This window comes from Ochlerotatus camptorhynchus, unplaced genomic scaffold, assembly GCF_037179485.1.
Source record: "Ochlerotatus camptorhynchus isolate MF236.1 unplaced genomic scaffold, CSIRO-AGI_Acam_v1.1 ptg000292l, whole genome shotgun sequence".
In the NCBI taxonomy this organism is placed as follows: domain Eukaryota; kingdom Metazoa; phylum Arthropoda; class Insecta; order Diptera; family Culicidae; genus Ochlerotatus; species Ochlerotatus camptorhynchus.
The window spans coordinates 734,924-757,841 of NW_027040781.1; the positions used below are offsets into that span (position 1 = coordinate 734,924).

The following is a 22,918-nucleotide window of genomic DNA, read 5'->3' on the forward strand; positions in this document are numbered from 1 at the left end:
CAGAAATGTTTCCTGCCGTCTTCGTCGAATTAGATGCTAGATTGTTGCTTCTTCCATCGAAAATATCCGGCCGTGGCGATTCAAAGTTGATCAAGGTTGATCAAAACAATTTGTATCCCTGCTTCCAGTTTGATTACATGAGCATTTTGTGTGGTTGGTGGTTCTGAATATGGACAAACAGGCAGATGAACTCTATTCCTACTCTTTACTGTAATAAGCTTGGTGGCCCTGAAAAGAGCCGTTTTGTTTCCAATGTTGGTGATAATTTAACCTCTGAAACCAAACAGAGTGCGTCTCTGTCACTTCAAAACGTAGATGACATCCATGGCCGCTTATGCTTGGCGTGTTTAGTGTAGGTGACAGCATCACAGATCTCATTTTTCAGAAACACCTTCAGCACACCTCGTAAATCAAACCGGAGATACGTCAGACACCGCCACGGCGAGCCAGACGACGGATGGTGGTTATCTCGAAGAATTTGCGTTTGGTTCTGAACATGGCGATGAGTGTGTAAAATATTACGCAATTCCATCCTCCCTATTCGCACGCGCCCGAGGATCGGAGGCGAATGCCACTTCGACTTGTTTCGTCTACTTACTACTCTCTGACGACTGTGCTGGGGAAGCAGCATATGCATGTAGGTAATTGGTGGATTTTTTAGTTAATTCGACGCTTTTGGACAATGCTGAACATTTACCAGTTTTTCAATAGTTTCTTGTTGAAAATCAACATTCGGAAGCATTTTTATCAATGCGTAGCCATATTAAGGATCGATTGGTGATAAAGTTATTGAAATTGGACCAGGGGCAGCTGAGTTATTAACGTTCAAAATCTTTCTTAATTTGTTACATGTTCCATTTTCGGTTTTCACAAAGTGTACCCCCATATACAAATCAAAGACGTAGTCCTACGTCAAAAACCGACATCCCCCTCTGTTTTGGAATCCAAGATGGCGACCCAAAACCCAATATGGCGGCCCCCGGACAGGAAATATGCATCTATGGGTATCTGCGGAATGGGCTCGATATGTGGAAGTGGAAAATTGACATCCGCTTCCCCTCATCGGGCCCATTCTGTAGATAACCATATTGCATGGGTTTAGATGTATATTCCTGTCCGGGGGCCGCCATCTTGGGTTTAAATCCACCATTTTAATTTCATCCGGAATGTAGACTTGAATTTCGGAATGCCCCAAACTCTAGAATTTACATATCTTCTAATCCTATGAATTGCGATGATTTTGATCTTGGTTGATATTGATGCTGGTGGATTTGATACTGATATTGATGCACGTGTGATTTTCGTGGTGATGATGGCTTGTGATATTGGTGCCTGTGATTTTTGGTGAAATTGATCTTTAAAAATTGCTGATTTTAATTTTCTGATCTTGATTTTAGCCAACACTGCAAGTAGTAAATAAAATACGTATCTGTTGTAGTTTTTTAAAGTGATAGTGAAAGTGAATAGTGAATTAGTGAAAGTGAAAGTAATACAATAGTAGTGAAATTAAAAGGAAAAACAACGTAATAAGGTATAAGGTATAGAATTATAATTTGAATTTAAAGGGTGTTCTGAGGATATTTAAAAAGGTATCCTGAGTAAGGTTTAGAAGAGAATTTCAAGGAAATTCCAAGAAATATACAAATGAAATCGTATTCCGAGTTTAATTTTTAAAAAATGAGCAGAACATAACATAAATTTAAAAATAAATCAGAAGATAATTTCAAGGTAATTTGAGCAGAATTCCGAAGGAAAGAGTTTTGCGTAAACTTCAATGAAAGTTTTAAAAAGAATGTCAAATGTATCAGGTTATTTTGATTGATGGTTTAGCGACTTTGCAGTCAATTTAATTGTTTATTAGAAAGTTTGTACTTATTGAGAGGTAAGCACATATCATCGGTAAGAGACGTGTGTGTGAGAAAATTTGTGAAAAAATCTAAGGGCGCCGTTGGGACTCGAACCCACAATTCCCTTTCAGTACACGGGTGCATTGCCAATTATACAACGGTGGTTTTTGTTGCTATGTGATATATGCTTAACTCTCAGTATGTTCAAACTTTCTGATACACTGATAGGCAAAATAAAGTGCCCACCCCATCATTTTTGAAATTTCTCTCATTTATTTGGTTCAAATTCAAATAAACACACCGTAGTCTGTTTCGATGTCTTACCTTTATTATTCTTTTAAAGTTACACCTATGGAATACTGAAAATATAAAGTTTTACTTGAAGTAAAAGAAAATCAATTTGGATTGAAAAAGAAAACAGTGACAAAAAAAAGTGCCCACTTCAAAAATCGGTATGTTTTCGATAAGTTTCCATCGGAAAACCCCTCGATTGTTTTTGTTTTGAAAGTTTGACATGTATTGAAGCAAACGGGTGGAACTGGTGCATTTGTACACGTGATCGCATTTGAATCAGTTGAAAAAAATGGAGGACGTAGTGATTTCGAAAGCAATTCCCGTGTGTATCCGAAAATTGGTTGTTCGTGATGTGCAAAACGGTGAATCGCACCGGTCTGTCGCTAGGAAGTACAATATCAGCAAAACAGCGGTCGGGAAAATTCTGCAGAAAATGAAATCGTTCGGATCAGTGGTGGATCGCCCTGGCAGAGGCAGGATGCGCAAAACGGATGCGAGAACGGACACCAAGATCATGCGTGAAGTGAAGAAGAACCCGAAGGTAACTGTCCGCGAGATCCAGGAGGCTCTTCAGCTAACAGTTTCCAGTCGAACTGTTCGTCGCCGTCTCGTAGCACAGGGGTTGAACAGCAAAGTTGCTCGGAAGCGCCCATTTATCAGCAAGGCAAACAAAGTCAAACGGCTTAAGTTTGCTAAGGAGCATGCTGATAAGCCCCTAGAGTTCTGGAAAACGGTTCTCTGGACGGACGAATCAAAATTCGAACTGTTCAACCGGAAGCGACGGGTTCGTGTGTGGTGTAGATCGGGTGAGGAGCTTCAGGAGCGCCACATACAAGGCACGGTGAAGCATGGAGGAGGAAATGTGATGGTCTGGGGGTGCTTTTCGTGGGGTGGAGTGGGAAGCCTGGTGAAAATCGACGGGATAATGACGGCAGATTCCTACATCGACATCCTGCGGGAAAATCTGGAAGTTTCGCTGATCCAGACGGGCCTTGAGGAGAAATTCGTATTCCAGCAGGACAACGATCCGAAGCATACTGCCAAGAAGACTAAGTCTTTCTTCCGGTCATGTCGAATTAAACCACTGGAATGGCCTCCACAAAGCCCGGACCTCAACCCCATCGAGAATTTGTGGGCGATTCTCGATGCCAGGGTTGACAAAACTGGTGTTACCAATAAAAATAACTATTTTGAAGCCCTGGAGCGCGCCTGGGAAGAACTAGATCCACAGCACCTGAAGAATCTAGTGGAGAGCATGCCGAAGCGCCTGCAGCTGGTCCTGAAGGCCAAAGGAGGACACATTAACTATTAGGCTGGTATTCTTTTACTTTATTTTATGTTTTCTGGAGTTAAAATGCAGTGGGCACTTTTTTTTGTCACTGTTCTTTTTTACACCCATTTTGATTTTTTTTTCTTCGAGTCAGTCTCTTCTTTTTATCTGGTATTCTATAAGTGAAACTTAAAAAGAATATAAAGAATAAGATATAAAAAATACTACAGTGTATTTACTTTAATTTGAACCAAATAAATGAGAGAAATTCAAAAAATGATGGGGTGGGCACTTTATTTTGCCTATCAGTGTAGGTATCAGGATAGTTTCAAAGAAATATTAAGGAAGATTCAAAAGAAATTTTTAGAAGGATTTAAAAGGTATTCCAGAGTAATTTATAGATTAATACTATGGAAGTTCTTAAAAAAAATGCATGATTTCGAACCGGGAAAAAACATCTCGGAAAACGTTTAATTACGGTCCGAGTTTTACATGCTTTTCCGAAGTCCGATTTCTTTAATATATTCCTGAAATACATGCACATTATATCTTGATAGGATCTTAAACCTACATAAAATTGCCAATAACTGATCAAAAAAAAAAATCCGGTCATTTCCCCGTTTGCTGGCCATCGGAATTGAGAGATCTTGAAAGAAGTTGATGCAACTTCGTAAAAGATTATTTTTTTAAGAAGTAAACATAACAGAACTTTGTAAATGTTCAATGAACATTTGAGCAACTTTTCCACCCCTCAGGAAATTTGTGGTAGCCTTCGTCACATGCTGAGTATGGTGCCACCCCAACCAACCCTACTAGCAAGAACCGGAGGCGAACCAGCCTAAGGCTGAAAACCTCCTTAATAAAGAAAACCTAACCTAACCCTACTAGCAAGACCATTGTACTTATGACTTTTTAGATTTTGACGTAGGACTACGTCTGTGATTTCTATATGGGGGTACACTTTGTGAAAACAGAAAATGGAACACGTAACAAAATTAAGCAAGATTTTGAACGTTGATAACTCAGCTGTCCCTGGACCAATTTCAATAATTTTATCACCAATCGATCAGATCGATCGATTCCACGCATCTCTTGAATTTAAGACTTTATCATTTTTCAGAATGTCTTTATTGAAAATTGCATGAATGTGCAACTCTTGCCTTGATAATTAAAATTATCACCGAATGCCTGCGAAAAGCGATTTCCCTAACACAGATTTCAAAGTTGAATTCCATGCGGTCTCACCAAACGGTGTTTATTTATTACCGCGTGGTGAGTGATGATGTTCTCCATTACACAACGAAAGGCTGCCTGCAAGCAGCTAACTATCAAAGCTGCCCACAATCGCTGATCGAATTAAGTTCCAATCACCGTGTGTGGTGGTGTCCGATCGTTGGCATCAACAGCAGCAGTGCTTTTGGCGCGTGGCCAGTACACAACGAAAGGCTGCCTGTAAGCAGCGAGCTGCATCCCACATGAGCATCCATAGAAAAAGGAAGAATCCGCACCGCTGTTGATCGGAATTAAAGAGCCTGAATTAATAAAGAGACGACTTGTCAAAATTGGAACAATCGATTATCTGTAAAAGTCATAGAAAAATTTATTCCAATCGAGCAGAAGACCTGTCAAATGGATAAGATGTCGTCTCTTCATGAATTCAGGCTCTTTAATCGGAATCAGTAGCTCTTCGTGAGTCGCTGTGGGCCATCTATGTCAAGCACGTCATACAAAAGAATATAAACAGAGAGAACCCCGCTCAAACTCTTATTCCTACACAAAACACAAGCTCCTGCTGCAGTTATCAAATAAGATTTATTATATAAGACCACGTAGTCCTACGTCACCATTGCGTACAACCCCATAGGGCTGTCCCTTGTAGTTTTTTTAAAATATATTTAAGAAAAAAACTGTTTATGTATTTGTACGTCGGTTGACGAAATAAATATATATGCATCATAAATCGTTAGCAGAAACTTGTTTGGACTAACAAAAATATTTTGTGAATCGAAGAAATTCTTATTTGATTTGATTACATAATAAACAATTATGGAACTGAGCGAAATCAAATTTTATTCATCTGCACTGTATCAACTGTACTCCAAAATTTTTATACTCTCTCCATAAACGCATAGCAGTCCAATGTTGAAAAAAAAACAAGCCAAGAAAAATGATTTTTTTTTCTATCATTATATTTTTTGGCTGGGACAACCATGTTTTTGAACTTTTCACGATATTTTCAGAACAACACAGTTCACAGTTCAGGGAGTTAATGATCAATCCCAGATGATAACTCATTTTTGCCTAAAAGTCATATGGGACTGTCATGCATTTATGGGCAGATAGCGACATGATAGTTCTCTATAACGACAAATCTCCGCAACGACAGTTCCTTGCGATATCGTTATAACCCAAGTAACACAAATTCATGGCATTATGTTGAGTACATTTCTTTACAGCCAAAACTGGTCATAGAAAAGTTATATAAACTGCTATAGAACCTGTGTGTTGCTTGGGAAAGAGCTGATGCAAAATGATGATGAAAGCGTGGAATTAGGCACGCGCAGAATGATGTCACTTTTCGGTACTTACATTTGTTGTTGTCAAGGCAATTGACACTTAGTAAACCACGTATATGCATACAGGGTGATCCGGAAGAACTGTCACTTTTTAAAATGCATAATGATTGTACGCTTGCGTGATTTTTTGATATCAGTATATTCCTGATATACTACATACAAACCTTTAACTTTGTATACTTTAATTCAAATCTCTCTCCCTTTACCTTAATTAGTACGCTTTAGTTCCAGCACTTTTGGAGCCCTGGCGATGCCTCTGATTTTGAAAGGATTTTCCAAGCATGGTTCCTTTGTGCCTCTATAAAGAGTGCGAAAAATAAATGTTTCATGATAACACACGATTTTTTACAGATTTATGACTGAAACTTCAAATTAGGATTGGGCGATCTTGGATCGATCTTTGGAAGATCGATCTTTTTCATCACGATTTCCGATTTTTCGGATCGATTCTTTGTCCACGAAAAGATCGAAAAAATCGATCTCTTGTTTCGATCTTTTCGATCTTCAAAAAGCAATAGGTGTTAAATTTTGTAATTGTATTTACATTGAAAAAACGATTTACTCTCACACCAGACTGCGAGGTAAATTGACATCAGCAATGCTCCTTACAATGGCGTCACTATTTGCGTTTCCGATATTTATGGATTCAGCAAAATTTTAAGGTTTTTGCTACCTCTCCGTTACGGTAACATTTAATGAAATAAAAGAATAATTGATAGAATTTCTTGGGGTTCCAACGTAAACAAGCGTATACATAGTCCGAAAGAGAGGATAACAATAACAAACCAACATTTTTGGCTAGAGCAAAAGTAAGGATAGCAAACTAAGCACTTGGGATTATGCAAGTGTCCGAGTTATAAACGTCAGAAAGGTCAATTGAAATAAAACCCATAAGATCGATCTATCAAAGATCGATTTTTTGGTACCGATTTGATCAGTGGATCGATTCTAGAGCCAAATATAAGATCGATCCGTCAAGATCGATCTTTCTCTGAAGATCGCCCAATCCTACTTCAAATCCTACTACTAATACAAGCTGATATTTGTACACACTTTAAAACAATTTACCCATTGAGAATTGCATATTTGTGAAATCGATGACAGTTTTTTCTAAATCACCCTGTAAAGTGTGAATTTCGAAGTGAATAATGCACAAAAACTCAATCGTCCCATCTATGTATATATTTCGGTGTCCAATCTACTTGGGAAGCATCCATTTAGTACGTCACACTGAATGTGTGACATGCAATACAAAAACGGGAAAATAAGTGATAAGGGAGTTGATATGCCCTAAATTTCGCGTGACGTACTTAATGCATACTCCCTTACCTTATCGAGAGATTCAAAAATGCTTTCCTTTCATCACTGGTGATATAACATTATTATTGGCACCAGTTGACAGCAATTACTGACTCATCAGCTGATTATCGCAATCACGAGGTTGCCACTTCCCTATCATCCCCTTGAAGCTGTCTCTGTTTTTGTTTACATCGCTGGTGCGCATGGCTTTGGGATTTGAGATTGAACGACAAATCGAGGCCAACATTTCAAATGGGCGAAACTGCTTTCATAAACAATTACTTCACCCATCGATTCCCGCGTATTAAAGATTGCACATGCAAATTAACTATGCCATCGATTAGAGGAACGTTCCCGCTACCAGCTGGTGTGATAAGTATTTGGGAGTGAGCTTATATTTGCGACAAATAAACATTGTTTACAAAAGCAATTTCGCCCTTTTGAAATGTTTCCATCGATCTGCCGTTCAATCTCCAATCCCAAAGCCATGGGTGCGCTCCAGCGATGTAAACAAAAACAGAGAGGCGGCACTCTCTTGCTCTCTATCTCTTGAGTTCACGCACACCCACACACATCATCATCATCTATCGGCGCCAAGTCAGTACTCGTTGGACGGAGGGAATTGCGCCAATATGACCGGTACGTAGTCGTCAAACTGGGCAACGAAAAAGTTGCCCGCAATCGGTTGACCCAGACTGTAACGGCGGGCGAAATCACGCGTCGAAAAACGCAACCGTGGTGTTCGATTCCTGTTTGATGCAAAAAAAAATAGAGTCAAATAATCACACTGGATCTAGCTGTAAAAACAGGCTGCTCTGGTGGAGCAGTGACCTACTTCCTAGAGGCCCGGGGAGCTTCGGAGTAATCGTTGTGGCAGTGCTGCTGGTAGAGCAGGAATATGTACCGATGGAAACCGGTTCCGGCCCGAGGGAATGCAGGTAGATACTCGAAGAGGACTTCACCCTGCTCCACGTGCTTCCCTGGAATGTTACCCACCAGCCAGTGGGCGAATTCCCGGTTCAGGGGTTCCGTCCTGCTCGGAGAATCCGGATCAATCATGACCAGTGTGTAGTATATGATGGGATCGGCGCACCATTCGACCTTCGGTTCATCGCGCACGTCGGCCGGAGTCAGTTCCTTCCCCGCGTCGACGAGCTTCTTCGAACGGTAGCTGACCTACAAGTACATGGCACACAGCGGCGTCCTCCGGAAAAATGAATCCAATTGAACACTGATTTCACTGACACTGACCTTGGCAAACACCAACGGTGCACATTCAATCAACACTGGAACGATGTCGTGCTCAACGAACATATGGGAAATCAGAGTCTCCATTTCAACCGAGTTAAAAAAAAAATAGACAAGAACCCAACTTGGACGTAAGAGAGTGCTGCTCGCTCGAAAAGCCGCACTAGACTGCAAGTCCCCTGCGCCGACGCCGATGACGGGCGAAACTGATGGCGAAACAAAATCCAACAGCTGCGCCTGCCTGGCCCGATGTGATGGTTGGTTTGTGGATCATCGATTTTAAGCCGCACGACTGCTTTCATACACGAATGAATAGCCTACTGATAATAGGAGTGCAAGGTTTTCGAGAGCTCCTGGCATAGAAGAAAACACAAAACAAACCCCGGTCCGGTCGTCGTCGTCGTCGTTGTCATCGTCGAGACGCTTCACTGATAAAGGGAAGATGTTGCTAGCCGGGCGAAGGGCAATCAATTGTGAGTGCATCTTACTGCACAAGATGATAATGGGGAGTGGAATTTGTGAAGAAAAGGTACAAAGAAGCTCCTGCACGGCTAATGAAATCAACCCGAATTTGAGTTCAGTTTACTGATAATCGTAAAAAGTGCAGGAACTCAGCGATGAGTAAATTTGCCTCATGTTTTCCTGTGGAAAACCTCAAAAATCTGCCGGCAAATGAGAAAAACTTTGCGATCTATGAGTAAACTAAACTCAAATTTGGGTTGATCTCATTGGCCATGCGGAACGGACAATGGAACAATAATTATTGGAAGCACGCTTACGAACTGGGTGAAGCGGAGACCAAAATCGAACCAAAAATGAACGGTCTAACCGACAAAAATGACGAACTCAAAGCAAAGAGGACGACGTTTGATTTACGATAATGCTAATGCTATTATTGGTATGGATTTCTAAACGGTATTAGTTTGAGGTAGAGGGAAACAGTTCAAAATGCAACCCGGGACAAAACGCCCGATGCGAATTTTCACAGCATTCTCGCTTTTAATTCATAAATTTGACAAGCCACATTGCTAGGTTAGTAGGGTAGAGAACTACTTCGGCCTAATCGCCCATTTTGGGCCTATCGAGCAGAAAACTTCAAATAAATCCATGGTTTCAGAGTTAACAAGTCAATTATGCGTTTGGTACGATACTTTAGTTAATAAGCTTCCGAACGAAGTCAATTAGAATACGTGATATGAAGGTTTGCACCCATTATTCTCAAAAACAAAAGAAGCGTTCCGACCGAATCCATTTTTATCTTCATCCGATAGGCTGAAGTGAATTCATTGGCGTTTCAATGCGTTAGGCCGAGTTTAGAATCCGTAGGCCGAGTTTGGCGTCAAGAAGCAGTTTTAGACTTTTGAAAATATCTCAACGATTGGTTTTTCTTTATCAAATCTTACGGCACGTACGGAAAAGTTAATAAATTTGGAAGCCATCAGTAATAATAACATTCCGTTTGGTGCTAAACTGCGCTAGATTAAGAAAGACTAAGTGCCGGTTGTGCTTAATAGGCCTTTTTAATACACCACCAACGTAGAGTGCGCCACGTGAGTTCGAGAAAAAACGTCAACCAAACCGTTTGTTCACATCAGAATAACTATTTTTCACAACGCAAATTAAAGCATTTTAAATTCAATATCTTGCCAATTTCCATCGGTTATTGTCTTATTGTACGATTTCCCACCGATCTAAACTGATTTGTACCTTAACTACTCACACACAAGAAATCTGGAAGATCATAACCGCTAAGGCACTTGTCTAATTTTCCATTTTTCTCAACAAAAATATTCCTGAACACCAGCAGGATCTTTGCAAAAACGTTACAGAATTAAATGTTTCAACTGTAGATCAAGTTTTGGAGCATCTCTGATAAATCAATTGATCAGGAAAAGTAAAAAAGTGTTCCGTTTCCTGTCTCACGGTAGAAATTTCTGCTCACAACACTCTTTTTGACGTTTTCCTATTCATCACCAGAGGTTGAATCGATCGTTTAGTTTCTATTAAAAAGGTGTATAGGCCGGAAATGGGGTAGTTAACCCTACTTAAACTTGCATTTCTACCCTAAAAATTCCAGAATTAAAAGAAAGATATTAAGAGAAATATTATTATTTAAAGAGTGCCACCAAAATAAATGTGATAGCCTATGTTGGCAAGTTGATTAATTTTGGTTTCCTCCCTAGATATTCTACTTATTTACTACTGAGCTTTGTATCAAATGAGTTAATTTAATGAACGTATCAATCATTTCAAGATTTCGCGACCGTACCGAACAAATTCTATACTAAATAAGCTCAAAAGCGTTCGACAAGCTCTACCGAATTGCGAATCACTTCTGCGTAAGCTCCGTAGACGTAGGCGCGTTGATTCCGACAGCCGCGAAAATGCATCAATACCACATAAGGAAAGATCGATTTTACAGTCACGTAGGGTTTAGTTCATAGATTAACACTGACTGCTGTTTACAAATGTAAGTATTTGAACACTAAGAAATAAGTTAACTCAAATGCTTTAACCGCATAACGGGTGTTCAATAAAAAATTAGAATTTTTTCAATCATATGGCTTGCAAAAAATTTTTTTTTTTTCATTGGATTCAGTATTTTTTATTAAAAACATAATGTTTATTCTTAAAAAAAAAACGTCAATGAATATTGGAGAGAACTTAGTCGCGATGCTCTCACAAGAGCGCTGGACGGCACTGACGTCCATCTTCCGGATACAATTCCGGATCCTCGTGGTCAACTGCTTCGTATCCTTGGTCCGCCTATTATTTTTGTACACTAGGGTACTGAGGGAGCCGAAATAATCCTCAATGGGACGGCACTGGGGCAAGTTGGTCGGGTTCCTTTCTTTCGGCACGTACGGTATCTTTTTCTGCTCAAGATACTCCAGCGTCTTCTTGGCACTGCGATTTCACGGTCGCTATCGCTTCGTCCGTGTACTCGGGGAACCGAGTCTTCTTCCGACAGATGATGCCCTCCATCTTGAGGGTTCGGTGAATCAAGGTATGGGAGCAGTGATATTTTCGGCCAGCGTCACGCAAACTCGTCCCGTCCTTGTTGTCGAACAGCTTTTTCAACGCTACCTTCTTCTTCTTCGTCATTATCTTCGCCGGACGGCCGCTACCGGCCTTCCGCTCCACGCTCAGGGATGCCAGGATCCGGTAAACTGTACTCACGGGCACGTTTTCGTCTCGAAAGTGGTCTACCGTAAACTGTTTTTCCACGATGACCATGCGTTTCGTAAAACCGTACAACACGCTCGCGGAGTGCTTGCTGTTTCGACGCCATCTTCGATTGAACTGACAGCACCCGAGCAAAAAGAAACATGCCACCCATTTTTAGGGAGTCCAGAGAGCAATTCTCTTGGAGAGAAAAAAATTTACGCTCTTTACTTTAATTACAGAAAGGTATTGAAATCATTCTCATTATTATATGAGATATATGAGTATTAGGGCAGGATCGTGGTTTTCCGGCGGGGTATTTCGGGATCACACACGGACACTAGTCACTAAAAAACGGAACGGCAAAATCGGCGGAGTAGGCACTCAAGATCACCAAAACTTTATTTAATTGGAAAAAACGATCTTTATTTCTTGGCTGTTGGAACTTTACTAACTCACTTTTATTCCTTTACATTGTCTATTTAACCTACGTTGTGTTGGAAACATTTTATCTACAAAACTTGCATGCAACATTTGCAGTGCGGCAACAATTAGTTTGAGAACTGTCATCGCCGCCACCTGAAATTTCTGAATTTCACTATTTCTTAACGCACACAAATCTAAACACACAATCAAAAATATTCTAAGCTTCTTCAGTTGCTTCTTCAAATGGCAGCATACAAATCTTCGTAATCGGACGACGGATGATTCCCTTGCTGGTTTGCAGATCGACGACTCGGATGAGCCCATCTGGTCCGGGGATGGTGTTGACGATTCTTGCTAGTGGCCACTTCACGGGAGCGAGAAACTCATCGACGACGACGACCAATCTTCCGGGCTGGATTGCAGTGTTCGATGTGATGTGTCGGTTTTCCTTCTGCAGCTCCTGCAAGTATTCGGTCTTCCACTGATACCAAAATTGCTGGACTCTTTGCTGGAGACGCCGGTAGTGGTCCAAACGACTGGTGTCAATGTTGCTAACGTCGACTTCGGGGAGAGCGGTCATTGTAGTACCAATAAGGAAGTGTGCCGGAGTGAGCACAGCCAAATCATTCGGGTCATCAGTCAGTGGAGTCAATGGCCGGGAATTCATTGCTGCCTCAATTTGTGCCAGCACGGTGTACATATCTTCGAACGAGAGCATTGCGTTGCCGAACTGTCGATGTAAGTGCTTCTTCGCGATCTTCACTGCTGCTTCCCACAACCCACCAAAATGTGGGGCTTTCGGCGGTGCCATTTGCCACTGGATTCCCTGGTTAGCACAGTGGGTGGCTATTTCACCGGTCGTCTTCTCCTTCTGCATCAGCTGGTATAATTCGCGAAGTTCATTTTGGGCACCCTGAATGTTTTTTCCGTTATCGGAATGGATGTGTGCAGGGCAACCACGGCGAGCGATGAATCTTCGCAGTGCAGTGAAAAATGCGGGGGTGGATAAATCACTCACAAGCTCCAGGTGCACGGCTTTGGTGACGAAGCATACAAACACGCTGATGTAGGCCTTGGTTGGTGCAGCTCGTTTGTGGATTGGCCTGATGTATACTGGGCCGGCATAGTCAACTCCGGTGACTGAAAACGGACGGCTAGGAGTGATTCTGTCTTGGGGCAACTGTCCGGTTTGTTGCTTGGTGGGTACGGGTGAAGCACGAGCGCATCGAAAGCAATTTCTAACGATACCATTGACCAATCTACGTCCTTGAATTGGCCAGTATTCTTGCCGGATGGCTGCTAGGGTTACACGGCCGCCACCGTATAACAGTCTCAGGTGATAATGGTTGGCAACTAACCGTGTAAATGGATGGGAACTGGGTAGGAGAATGGGATGTTTGGTTATATAAGGCTGCTCTGAAAGACGTAATCTACCTCCAGCTCTCGGAATGCCTTCCGGGTCGACGAAGGGGCACAAAAGGCGTAAGTGCGAATGCTTCGGAACCACTTTTCCCTTCCCCAAGTACCTAATCTCCTCCTCGAAAACATCTGCTTGGGATAGTTTAATTAATTTTATGCGAACCAGTTCCATTTCGTCCACGGTGATCATTGTTGTCTTTTCTGCAGGGTCGCTTGAAGTTTGACGACGACAGGCTCTGATGAAACGAAAACAATACGCTGTCACTCGAATCAATCGATTGTAGGAGGATGAAGTGCAAAATATCGGATTCTTGCTGGGTTTGTTTTGGATCGCCGCCACCATCTCTCGCCGCTCTAGGATGTCCTCCGGTGCTTTCTGCCGCTGCATTGCCACAGGCCAATCCGCTTCGGGAAGTTTTAGCCACACTGGTCCATGATGCCAAAGATTGCTCCCAAGGAAATCATCAACTTCCCAACAAACAATTTTAGCTGCATCTTAGCTTATACAGGCAAAAATTAGCTGCATAAAGCAAATTTTGGCTGTATAAGCTAATCTATAGCTAAAATTGTTTGTTGGGTTTCATCCCCCTCGAGGCGAGATCCGCTGGATTCTGCTTGCCAGCGACGTGATGCCAACGTAATCCCGGAGTAGTGGTTTGGACTTCAGATACCCGATTCGCGACGAAAGTATTCCAGGTGTGCGGTGGTGAACGTAGCCATTCAAGTACGACGGTGAAATTCGACCAGAAATGTGAGGCCGAAATGGGCATATCCAGGGCCAGGATGACCTTTTGATGCAATCTAACAGCGAGAACCGCTGCCGACAATTCCAGCCGGGGAATGGATAATCGCTTGAGCGGGGCTACCTTCGATTTCGATGCAATCAGCTGGACGTGGATGTGACCTTCGGGATTGGTGGATCGGGCATAAATGCAAGCGCCGTATGGTTGCTGAGATGCATCCGCGAAAGTGTGCAACTGTACAGTGGAGTTTGGCAAGAATGCGTATCGGCTGACTCGGAAAGACAAAATTTTGGGTAGTTCGGTGCAGTAGGTGTTCCTTTTTGCTCGTATAGTGTCACTTACTTCTTCATCCCATCCGCAGGGTTGCAGCCACAGCTTCTGTGGTAGCATTTTTGCCCGTATGATGACCGGTGCTGTAAGACCAAGCGGGTCGAAGTGCTTCGATACAGCCGACAGAATGGATCGCTTCGTGGATGGTCCGCTTGTGAGAATTGGAGTGGAATCGAATCGTAGCTGATCTGTCCCGGGTTCCCAGCTAACTCCCAGTGCCTTGATGGGTTCCTCATGGCCTAATTTCAGAGCTGGTTGGGTTCCAATCTTCGAAGCATCGAGTCCTTCCAGTACGGTTTGGTTGTTTGATGCCCACTTCCTAAGCTCAAAGCCACCCTTAGCTAGCAGCTCGTCTAGCTCGTTGCGTAGGCGGATAGCTTCCTCCTCCGTGTCTGCTCCCCCTATGTAGTCATCAACGTAGAATCCTTTCTTCAACGCGGGACCACCGAGTGGGTACGAATCTCCTTCGTCCGAAGCAAGCTGCTGTAGGGTACGCGTGGCAAGAAATGACGATGGGGCCAATCCGTAGGTTACCGTTAGCAGCTCGTAGATGGAAATCGGTTCGTTGCAATTAAAGTGCCAGAGAATTCGGACCAGTGGGGTATCTTCTGGGTGGAGCAAGACTTGACGATACATTTTGGCTATGTCTGCCACAAGGGCTATTAGATACTTCCGAAAACGAATGACGAGGGTAAGTAATTCGTCTTGGATGATTGGTCCAACTAGGAGGGCATCATTTAGGGAATTGCCAGTGGATGTTTTGATCTTCCTTCTGGGGTGCGTGAAACGTTGGAAATGAAATGGGATTCACACTGCTGTTCTTCCACCGAGTAAATAATTGGACTGATTCTCTACCTCTTCGATGCGCCAGAAACGTTCAAGAGCTGTATGAAGTGGATCGGCAAGGGTAACATTGCATGCTACGGGGAGAGGTTTTTGTGGGTGTTGATTCCTACCGGTGACGAAAAACGAACCAAAGATACTGTCGATGAGGACGCGATTTTCTGCCTTTTCGATACGGGTACCTGGGTTCACGAAAGTAAAGAAATGCTCGGCTCCGAGCAGCATATCAACGGCACCAGTGTCTTGTTGAAGGTCGGGTCGGCCAAAAACAGATTCTGCGGGGCATTCCAGCCCTCAACAGAGGTGGATACAACCGGCAGCCTTTGTTACGAAGTAGCGGGTTTCATTATAGGAGCGGTAGTGGAGGTTTTGTGCCATACCTTCGTTCGCTGTTTCGATGTCCTCTAGCTGAGTTTGCACATCCTTCAGTCCCATCCACACAGTGTCCAAATTGGCGAGACGTAGTTGCACTTGTCCTCGATCTCGTTCTGCAGCGTAGTTCTCGACGAACTGCTCCGTTCTGCCCAAGGAAGCGATGAGGGTTGTCCGCCGGGTGATGAGTTGCTGCTTCGTGCGATCGTCCGCCATTTTGGACGCGGAGTGTCGATGAGTGCACTTCTCAAGGCTAGTATTAGGCCTTTTGATTTTATTTAAATTCTGGAACTGGTCTACGGAACGGTGATGCGGTAAAAACGGATGACACTGTGGAACTAGAAGCGGTTGCTTTCACTGGACCTAGTGGTGGTCACTTCCTGGACGGGTTAGCTCAACAGCTGGGCGTGTATCCTGACAGGTGGGTGGTTATGCGGTATCACGGAATCGGAATAAAAATCTAAAAGCACCAGCGGGAACTACTGCACACCTTGGAATACTACGTACCGTGTGCCTAAGGGTACTAGGCCTTGTATTTAATAAATCCAAGCACGAACTTTTACGGGTTTCGAAATTCTCGATGGCGGTGAAGCACAAGTGGATCCGAGAAGAATGGCGATCACTTGAATGCCGATGGGATCACAATAGATCGGGATGATGGCGAATGTAGCGCTAGTTCATAAGATCGTCCTCTGGAAGATCTGGAACATCCTTAAAAGTGGTAAATCCATGAAACTGTATTATAAGAATGAATTTGGGGTTGTGACATAAACATGAATCAGGTTGGCTATTGGACCGTCATTCGGAAGATCCGGAACATCCGTAAAAGTGTTTCATACATGAAACTGTAAAAAAACCGTGATTTTTTCGAAAACTTCACAGTTTGAAGTGTTCTCGAGAAAACCGCGAAGTTCTAGAATCAGTATCATCGATGCACCACTTTTACGGAACTTCCGGAAGACGCTTTCATGGTCATTCGGGTTTATGTTTACGTTACGAACCCAAATTATTTCTTATATCTCAGTTCCACGTGTTTTCGAAAAAAAAAAGTGGAACTCATGGATCAGTTTTATGGATTGATCATTTTACGGATGTTCCAGATCTTCCAGATGACGATCCCATGGCCATGCAGGTACATGTTTATGCCATGATCCCAAATTATTATTTCACAGTTCCTAATGTTTTTGAAAAAACTGCGGAGCTCTAGGATGAGTTTCATTGACTCAAGTTCTAGGATCAGTTTCGTGGATTGACCACTTTTAAGGATGTTCCGGATATTTCGGAGGACAGTTTCATAGCTATCAGGGTCCATGTTTGTCACGACTCCGAATTCATTCTATCATCACAGCCCCTAGTGTTTTTCTAAAACTGCGGAGCTCTTAGAATCATGAATTGATCACTTTTACGGATGTTTCGGATCTTCCGGAGGACGGTCTTATGGCCATTAAGGTTCATGTTTATGTCATGAACCCAATTTTTTTTCTTATATAACAGTTCCTACTACTTTCGAAAAAAAAACCGCGGAGTTCTAGGATCAGTTTCATGGATTGACCATTTTTAAGGATGTTCCAGATCTTCCGGAGGACGGTCCCATGGCCTTCTAGGTACATGTTTATGTCATGACCCCTAATTAATTTATATATGACATTTCCAAGAGTTTTCGAAAAAAAGTGAAGCTCTAGGATCAGCTTCATAGATTGAACAGTTTTACGGATGTTTCGGATCTTCCGGAGGACGGTCCGATGGCCATCCGGGTCCATGTTTATGTCATGAACCCAAATTCTTTCTTATATCACAGTTCCTAATGTTTTCGAAAAAACCGCAGAGTTCTATGATCAGAGGTTTATGGATAGACCACTTTTACGGATGTTCCGAATCTTTCGAGGACCGTTCCGTTATCTACAGGTTCCATATATAGGAACCATGACTGTATTCTGGCTAATTATAAACATCTTCTTCTTCTTATTTTTCTTCTTCTTGCTCGCATTTTCAAGCTTATTGCTTAGCGCATATTAGCTTATTGCGTGCTCTCAACATCTATTCTAAATGCACTTCCACAGTTATTAATTGAGAGCTTCCGATGCCAATAGCAATGCATGAATTTGTATATTGTGTGGCAAGCATAATGATATTCTACGTCCAGGGAAGTCGAGAAAATTTCCAACCCGAAAGATTCCCTCGACCGGATCGGGAAACGAACCCGCCGCCTCCGGCTTGGTAATACCGTGCCTTTTCTGACTAGGCTATGAGGCTCCCATAATTATGAACATTTGTGTCCATTAATCTAAATTATAGATCTTAAGCCACTTGCAAAACCCATAAACAAACCTTTTGAAAAACGTGTAACGACTCTTTTCGCATTTGAAAAAAGTAAACGACCCTATTTTCAATCTTTCTGCAATGAAAATAATCTTCAGAGCCTAGGAATTCTAGAGGTATCACCATTTTTGAAATTCATCAAGAAATGGCTAAGTTATGTCATTGCAAACTTGCAGTTACACGTTTTTCGGAAGCTTCGTAGTCGATGTAAAGTATTTTACCCACCGTATTCGGAGTGTTAATGCTGTTGGTCTGCTTGCGTTTTCTTATTAAAGTTCAAGACTAAATAGGAAGATTTATTCTACAAATTTAAAGGTTAGTTGCTTCCCTAAGCGGACCCACGCATCCTCATTCTTTTGTTAATCTACTTAATGTTATAAGACTTTCTGAAGGTTCTTATTTAAGTTCGTTTGATGATTATAATATAGCATTAGCCTAATTTACTAAATAATTGAAATCTCTCATTCACTTAATCAATCATAACCCATGCTTTATTGAGTACCTGCACTTGTGCTTGCAATCTAAAGTTAAAGGTGTTGGTAGTAACGCTTTGTACATTCCTATCAATGTGCTTGTCGAAGCTCTCTCCATGACCATCCATCAAGTTGACGAAAGAAGTAAAAAGCAACTGGTGAATCTCGTCTTCTGTTGTGATCCATCACTGATCTGGTCATTCCTGACAATCGCGACACTCATCTGTGCTCGTTTTGAAGCAGTTGCTGCTTTGCTTGCTTATGTGAGTGTGTTGGTGAGTGAGCCCAACAGCTTCCGTTTAATGTTGCCTGCTTTGTTTGTAACTCACACACTCACGCCTGCCGAGACGAACTTGGAATGCGAAGGCATTGTTTTCATTTCCTTCTGTCGTTTCGCTTTTTCTCACGATCGTACTGCAGAAGTCTTCACTGTTTTCGTTGTGCTTTTCATTATCAGCAGCGAGTGTAACGATTTGCTTGTGAACAGCGACCATTACTGGTGATTGTTGTTTGCCATGGCTCTAACTCTCACTGCGTGACAAAACGATCTGTAAGCGATAGTCGGTTGATGCGAAGACGAGTGTCACGTGAGTGTCATGATATTTTGCATCACTGGTTTCAAGTACTTTTGATTTTGGCCTATACCTATTTATTATATCTTTGTTCGACCCAGGTGACACCTTCAAGTGACTAAAATGCTTCACTTTGAAGTTAGTTTCCTAGCTGATTTTTAAATTATATAGGGTATATGCTCCAACTAGACTCACACGTGTCCACTATGTCGTCCCACAAAATAACGTATGAATATAGAAGCACGCCACAGTGGAAATCCCGAGCTATAGTTCAAACACTTATCCCAAATACAAATGAAGCACATATAAGATTAGTTACAATACCATGTACCAAAATGGTGTTTTACATTGTTCCCTGAGTAAAACTTCAATGAAAATAACAATGAAAGCTTGTCACGCAAATAGAAGGAGCACCGTTGGGCACTTTCTGAAATATTTCAATAGTATAATTCCCTTGCAAACTCAAATAAATCTATCTAAACCCACCAGTATCGCAACCAACGTCAGTACCTCTACGTAGGCGTACTACAGCGCGGCTCAAACAAAGGAGTAACAAGTGTGATACTATCACTGCTAGACTAGATCTTTGGTTTTCTCATGCAATGGTTCATCAGAGAGGGGAAGCTTAGTAATCCCCATCGTCTGCCCATGGCGCCATTCTATCGTGGCATGATCCCGCAACGCCGGCCATAAAACTACCGTCTCCAACACTTCACTATAAAGCATGAAATTAAGCCCGCCCACCAGCAACAAGGTGCAAAAACTAGCTAAGCGGAAGGGTAGTCCTACGTCAAAACTATTTATTTGAAGGAAAATTATTGATATAAACAAACACACAATGAGACATGGAAACAAAGGTTAAGTATTTTGAATAAAGTTCTTGATATAAATACCCCAAAGACATCAAAACTTGAATTGCCACGATTAACAGTTTCTGGGTTTAAAAGCATTCAAAGATTTAAACATGCATCGCACTTAACACATTTCAAATACCGCAACTATTGAACAGCAGAATACATTCAGCAGCTTTTCCATTTATAAACAATACACACACAGGCATTCATTGGTGGTTCCCGAACGCAAAACCACATCGCTTTCATCGCCCTGCCAACTAATCCGTTCGCCAGTGTTAATCCGGTCAAATTGGCTCCCATTCAGGCTAGGCCAAAAACCGAGAGCAAAAAGCCAATCTGCTCAATCAGCGGCCGCACTCACACACACACACACACACACACACACACACACACACACACACACACACACACACACACACACACACACACACACACACGTTCACACGCACTGGTAAGTGTGCACACATCCGAAATACAATGTTAAATCTTTCCTCCCGCAGCGCTAATTCCGGTGGCTGCAATCAAATAAATCCCAATTAAATCCGAAAATGCATACACAAAATGACTGACTCGCACGCTCTTTTCCCCCTCCTTTCGGAACCATGGTGTTGCTATGGAAGACACATGTGCGTGACCGAACCAGCCAACCAACCACCCACCCACCCACGAACATGCAACAGACCCAATAGCGACCAATATTGACAACGGATCGCGACGGAAATTGAACCGGTCGTGGAGGTGTTCAGTTCCGGAGCGGGTCCTCTGCCGATAACGGTGTCCTTGTGTTGCCAACCCGTTAATGGCGAAACCCGGGGGATCTCCCCAGCCGGTTGTCAATATTTATATCTACGAAAATTATATCGGATTAACATTTTGGATAATGTTTTAATTTTTAAATAATTTAACAATTCTCATTTCGCCGTTTATTTCGATTTCCCACTATTGTTCCGTTGAATTATGCGTCCAAGCATCGGCGTTCCGGGTGCATCGAAAACGTGACAACAAACACACTCGAATCTGGCTCAGTGCGTGCCCGCAGCTTTGCTCCGACTGACCCACATTTTTTTCTTTTTTATTATTTTCCGCTGATCAGAAAACCTAACTATTAAGCAATGCCTTTTCTTTTAAATTTAGAACCTCTGTAACAGAGCGGAAGATTCACACCCGACCGCAGTGCAGCGTTCTTCAATTTGATGATAATCGTGGCGTGCTGCCGTGGAATGACGACACACACGCCGTCATCAAATGACAGCACAGTAGTTAATTGAACAAAATTAGCCGGGGAGGGCACACGATGGCGACCTCTAGCCAGGGGTTATTCAAATATGACGTCCACTCTTAAGGGGGGGGGGGAGAGGGGCTCCTAGAACTTGTGACAGTACTTGTAATAAGTATGGCAAAATGCGAGACAGAGACGGGGGACAAACAAGTTGAAACATTTGTGGACGTAATATTTGAATCGCCCCCTCGGATGTTGTTCTGTGCTACTGCTCGGAACGGTTGGGACCAATTTTGTCAAGCTCCGGGTGGCAATTAGTGGCCTTTGTTGATTGCATCAATCGAACTCCCGGTGAGGTGGGCCGCCCGAGAGTGGGTTGAGATCAACGAGAATACAAATGTTGTTTTGTTTTCCAAAGCAAGTTTCAAGGACAAATTTGGCTAATCGGACTGGAGGTGGAATTTTCTTGGAACGGATGTATCTATTTTAAGTCGGATTGAAATTTCCATGGGGCGAACGTGTGAATTCCAACGAAACTTTTTCTATGTAGGATGTGGATGTTTTCCTAGAAATTTCTACACGGATGATGAGATCTACTTTGCAAAATAAACATTTTTTTTCTATCTGTTAACGTTCACAGATTAGAGTAATTTTTCTGAATTGACTTTGGTTGTTTTTAAATTTTTTAAAAGTTTGAAAAACTGTAACGTTAAGGAGATTTCTTCGACATATTAGCTTGAAATAATCTCAGCTCTGACTTTGCTGAAAAACATGCGTCTTTACACCGTCAATATTAAATACAAGCAACATCTCACACTATTATTTGATTCAACAAAGTTCAACTGAAACAAATTTAGTTTTGAATAAATATAAACTTCCCAGGAAATTTGGGAATCCCGGAAAATCTTAATTCCCGGGAAAACATTTTACTCATTACACAGCCTAAATTGAAATTTGATCGTTTCCTGACCCAGAGAGCACATTAACTACTATCTACCACAAGACAGGAGCCTTCTGAATGCCCAGCAAAGGCCGAACACAGCCAATGTGCCATAATACAGTCCGTAGGAAGACGGTTTCCACCAAACAGCGCATCCGGAACTCCCAAAACGAGCATAATCAATCAACTTCCGAATTGGTCCATTTCATGTTTTCCGCTTTCGCGTGCTGTAGAGGCGGAGCTCACCAGTAGTGCCAACATGATCAAACAGTTTGGCGGTTTGCACCGTGTGGGACCAAAATCCTTCCACCCAATCCAAAATGCATCAGGTGTACGGATTTCGGTGCCGCACGGTACCCGTGTATAGTGTTGGCACTAGTCCCAGCAAAGTAGCCAAATTGTAGAATTGTGTGCTCTTTTCATCTTTTGCGAATAATTGTGTCTAGAATGAGCGCTACATTATACGTCGAGCAACGACTGATAGGTGAAAATTCCATTCCATCCACCGTTTGGGATGCTATAATGGACGTCTGGGTGAATCCGATTCAACGATGGCTGCTATCGAGTCAAGATAATCAATACCTAAATTGGAAACTCCGACGAAGTTTTCGAAACTTTTGCGTTACTTTGAACATTTACAAAACGCTTTGGTGAAGTCGAAGAAATTTAAGAAATTTTAAAACAATGCACAGTGGGGTGTTGAGGAACA

The 22,918-nt window shown here is 42.3% G+C and overlaps 2 protein-coding genes and 1 long non-coding RNA gene across 4 annotated transcripts in view; 1 reads left to right on the plus strand and 2 right to left on the minus strand.

Moving 5' to 3' along the window:
* Cad87A (cadherin-87A) overlaps positions 1-22,918 on the minus strand; it is a 727,611-nt gene that overhangs the window by 675,424 nt on the left and 29,269 nt on the right. The gene's annotated exons all lie outside the window — the stretch shown is intronic.
* Positions 7,164-8,806, minus strand: LOC135706859 (protein D2-like). Its single transcript, XM_065228533.1, has 3 exons — positions 8,538-8,806; positions 8,122-8,462; positions 7,164-8,035 (listed from the first exon to the last, which is right to left on the minus strand). Exons 1-3 carry the CDS (start codon positions 8,619-8,621, stop codon positions 7,885-7,887), a joined length of 576 nt encoding a protein of 191 aa, XP_065084605.1. The 5' UTR covers positions 8,622-8,806; the 3' UTR covers positions 7,164-7,884.
* On the plus strand, positions 11,438-11,945 carry LOC135706860 (uncharacterized). The gene is made up of 2 exons (XR_010518193.1): positions 11,438-11,472; positions 11,570-11,945. It is a non-coding gene; the product is annotated as an uncharacterized LOC135706860 (long non-coding RNA).

Bases quoted from the DNA above. Each gene is read 5' to 3' on its own strand.
- LOC135706859 (XM_065228533.1), bottom strand. From the start codon at position 8,621: ATGGAGACTCTGATTTCCCATATGTTCGTTGAGCACGACATCGTTCCA. The intron at 8,463-8,537 runs GTCAGTGTCAGT...ATGTACTTGTAG, and splicing joins CACCGTTGGTGTTTGCCAAG to GTCAGCTACCGTTCGAAGAA. The intron at 8,036-8,121 runs GTAGGTCACTGC...TGCATCAAACAG, and splicing joins GCTCCCCGGGCCTCTAGGAA to GAATCGAACACCACGGTTGC.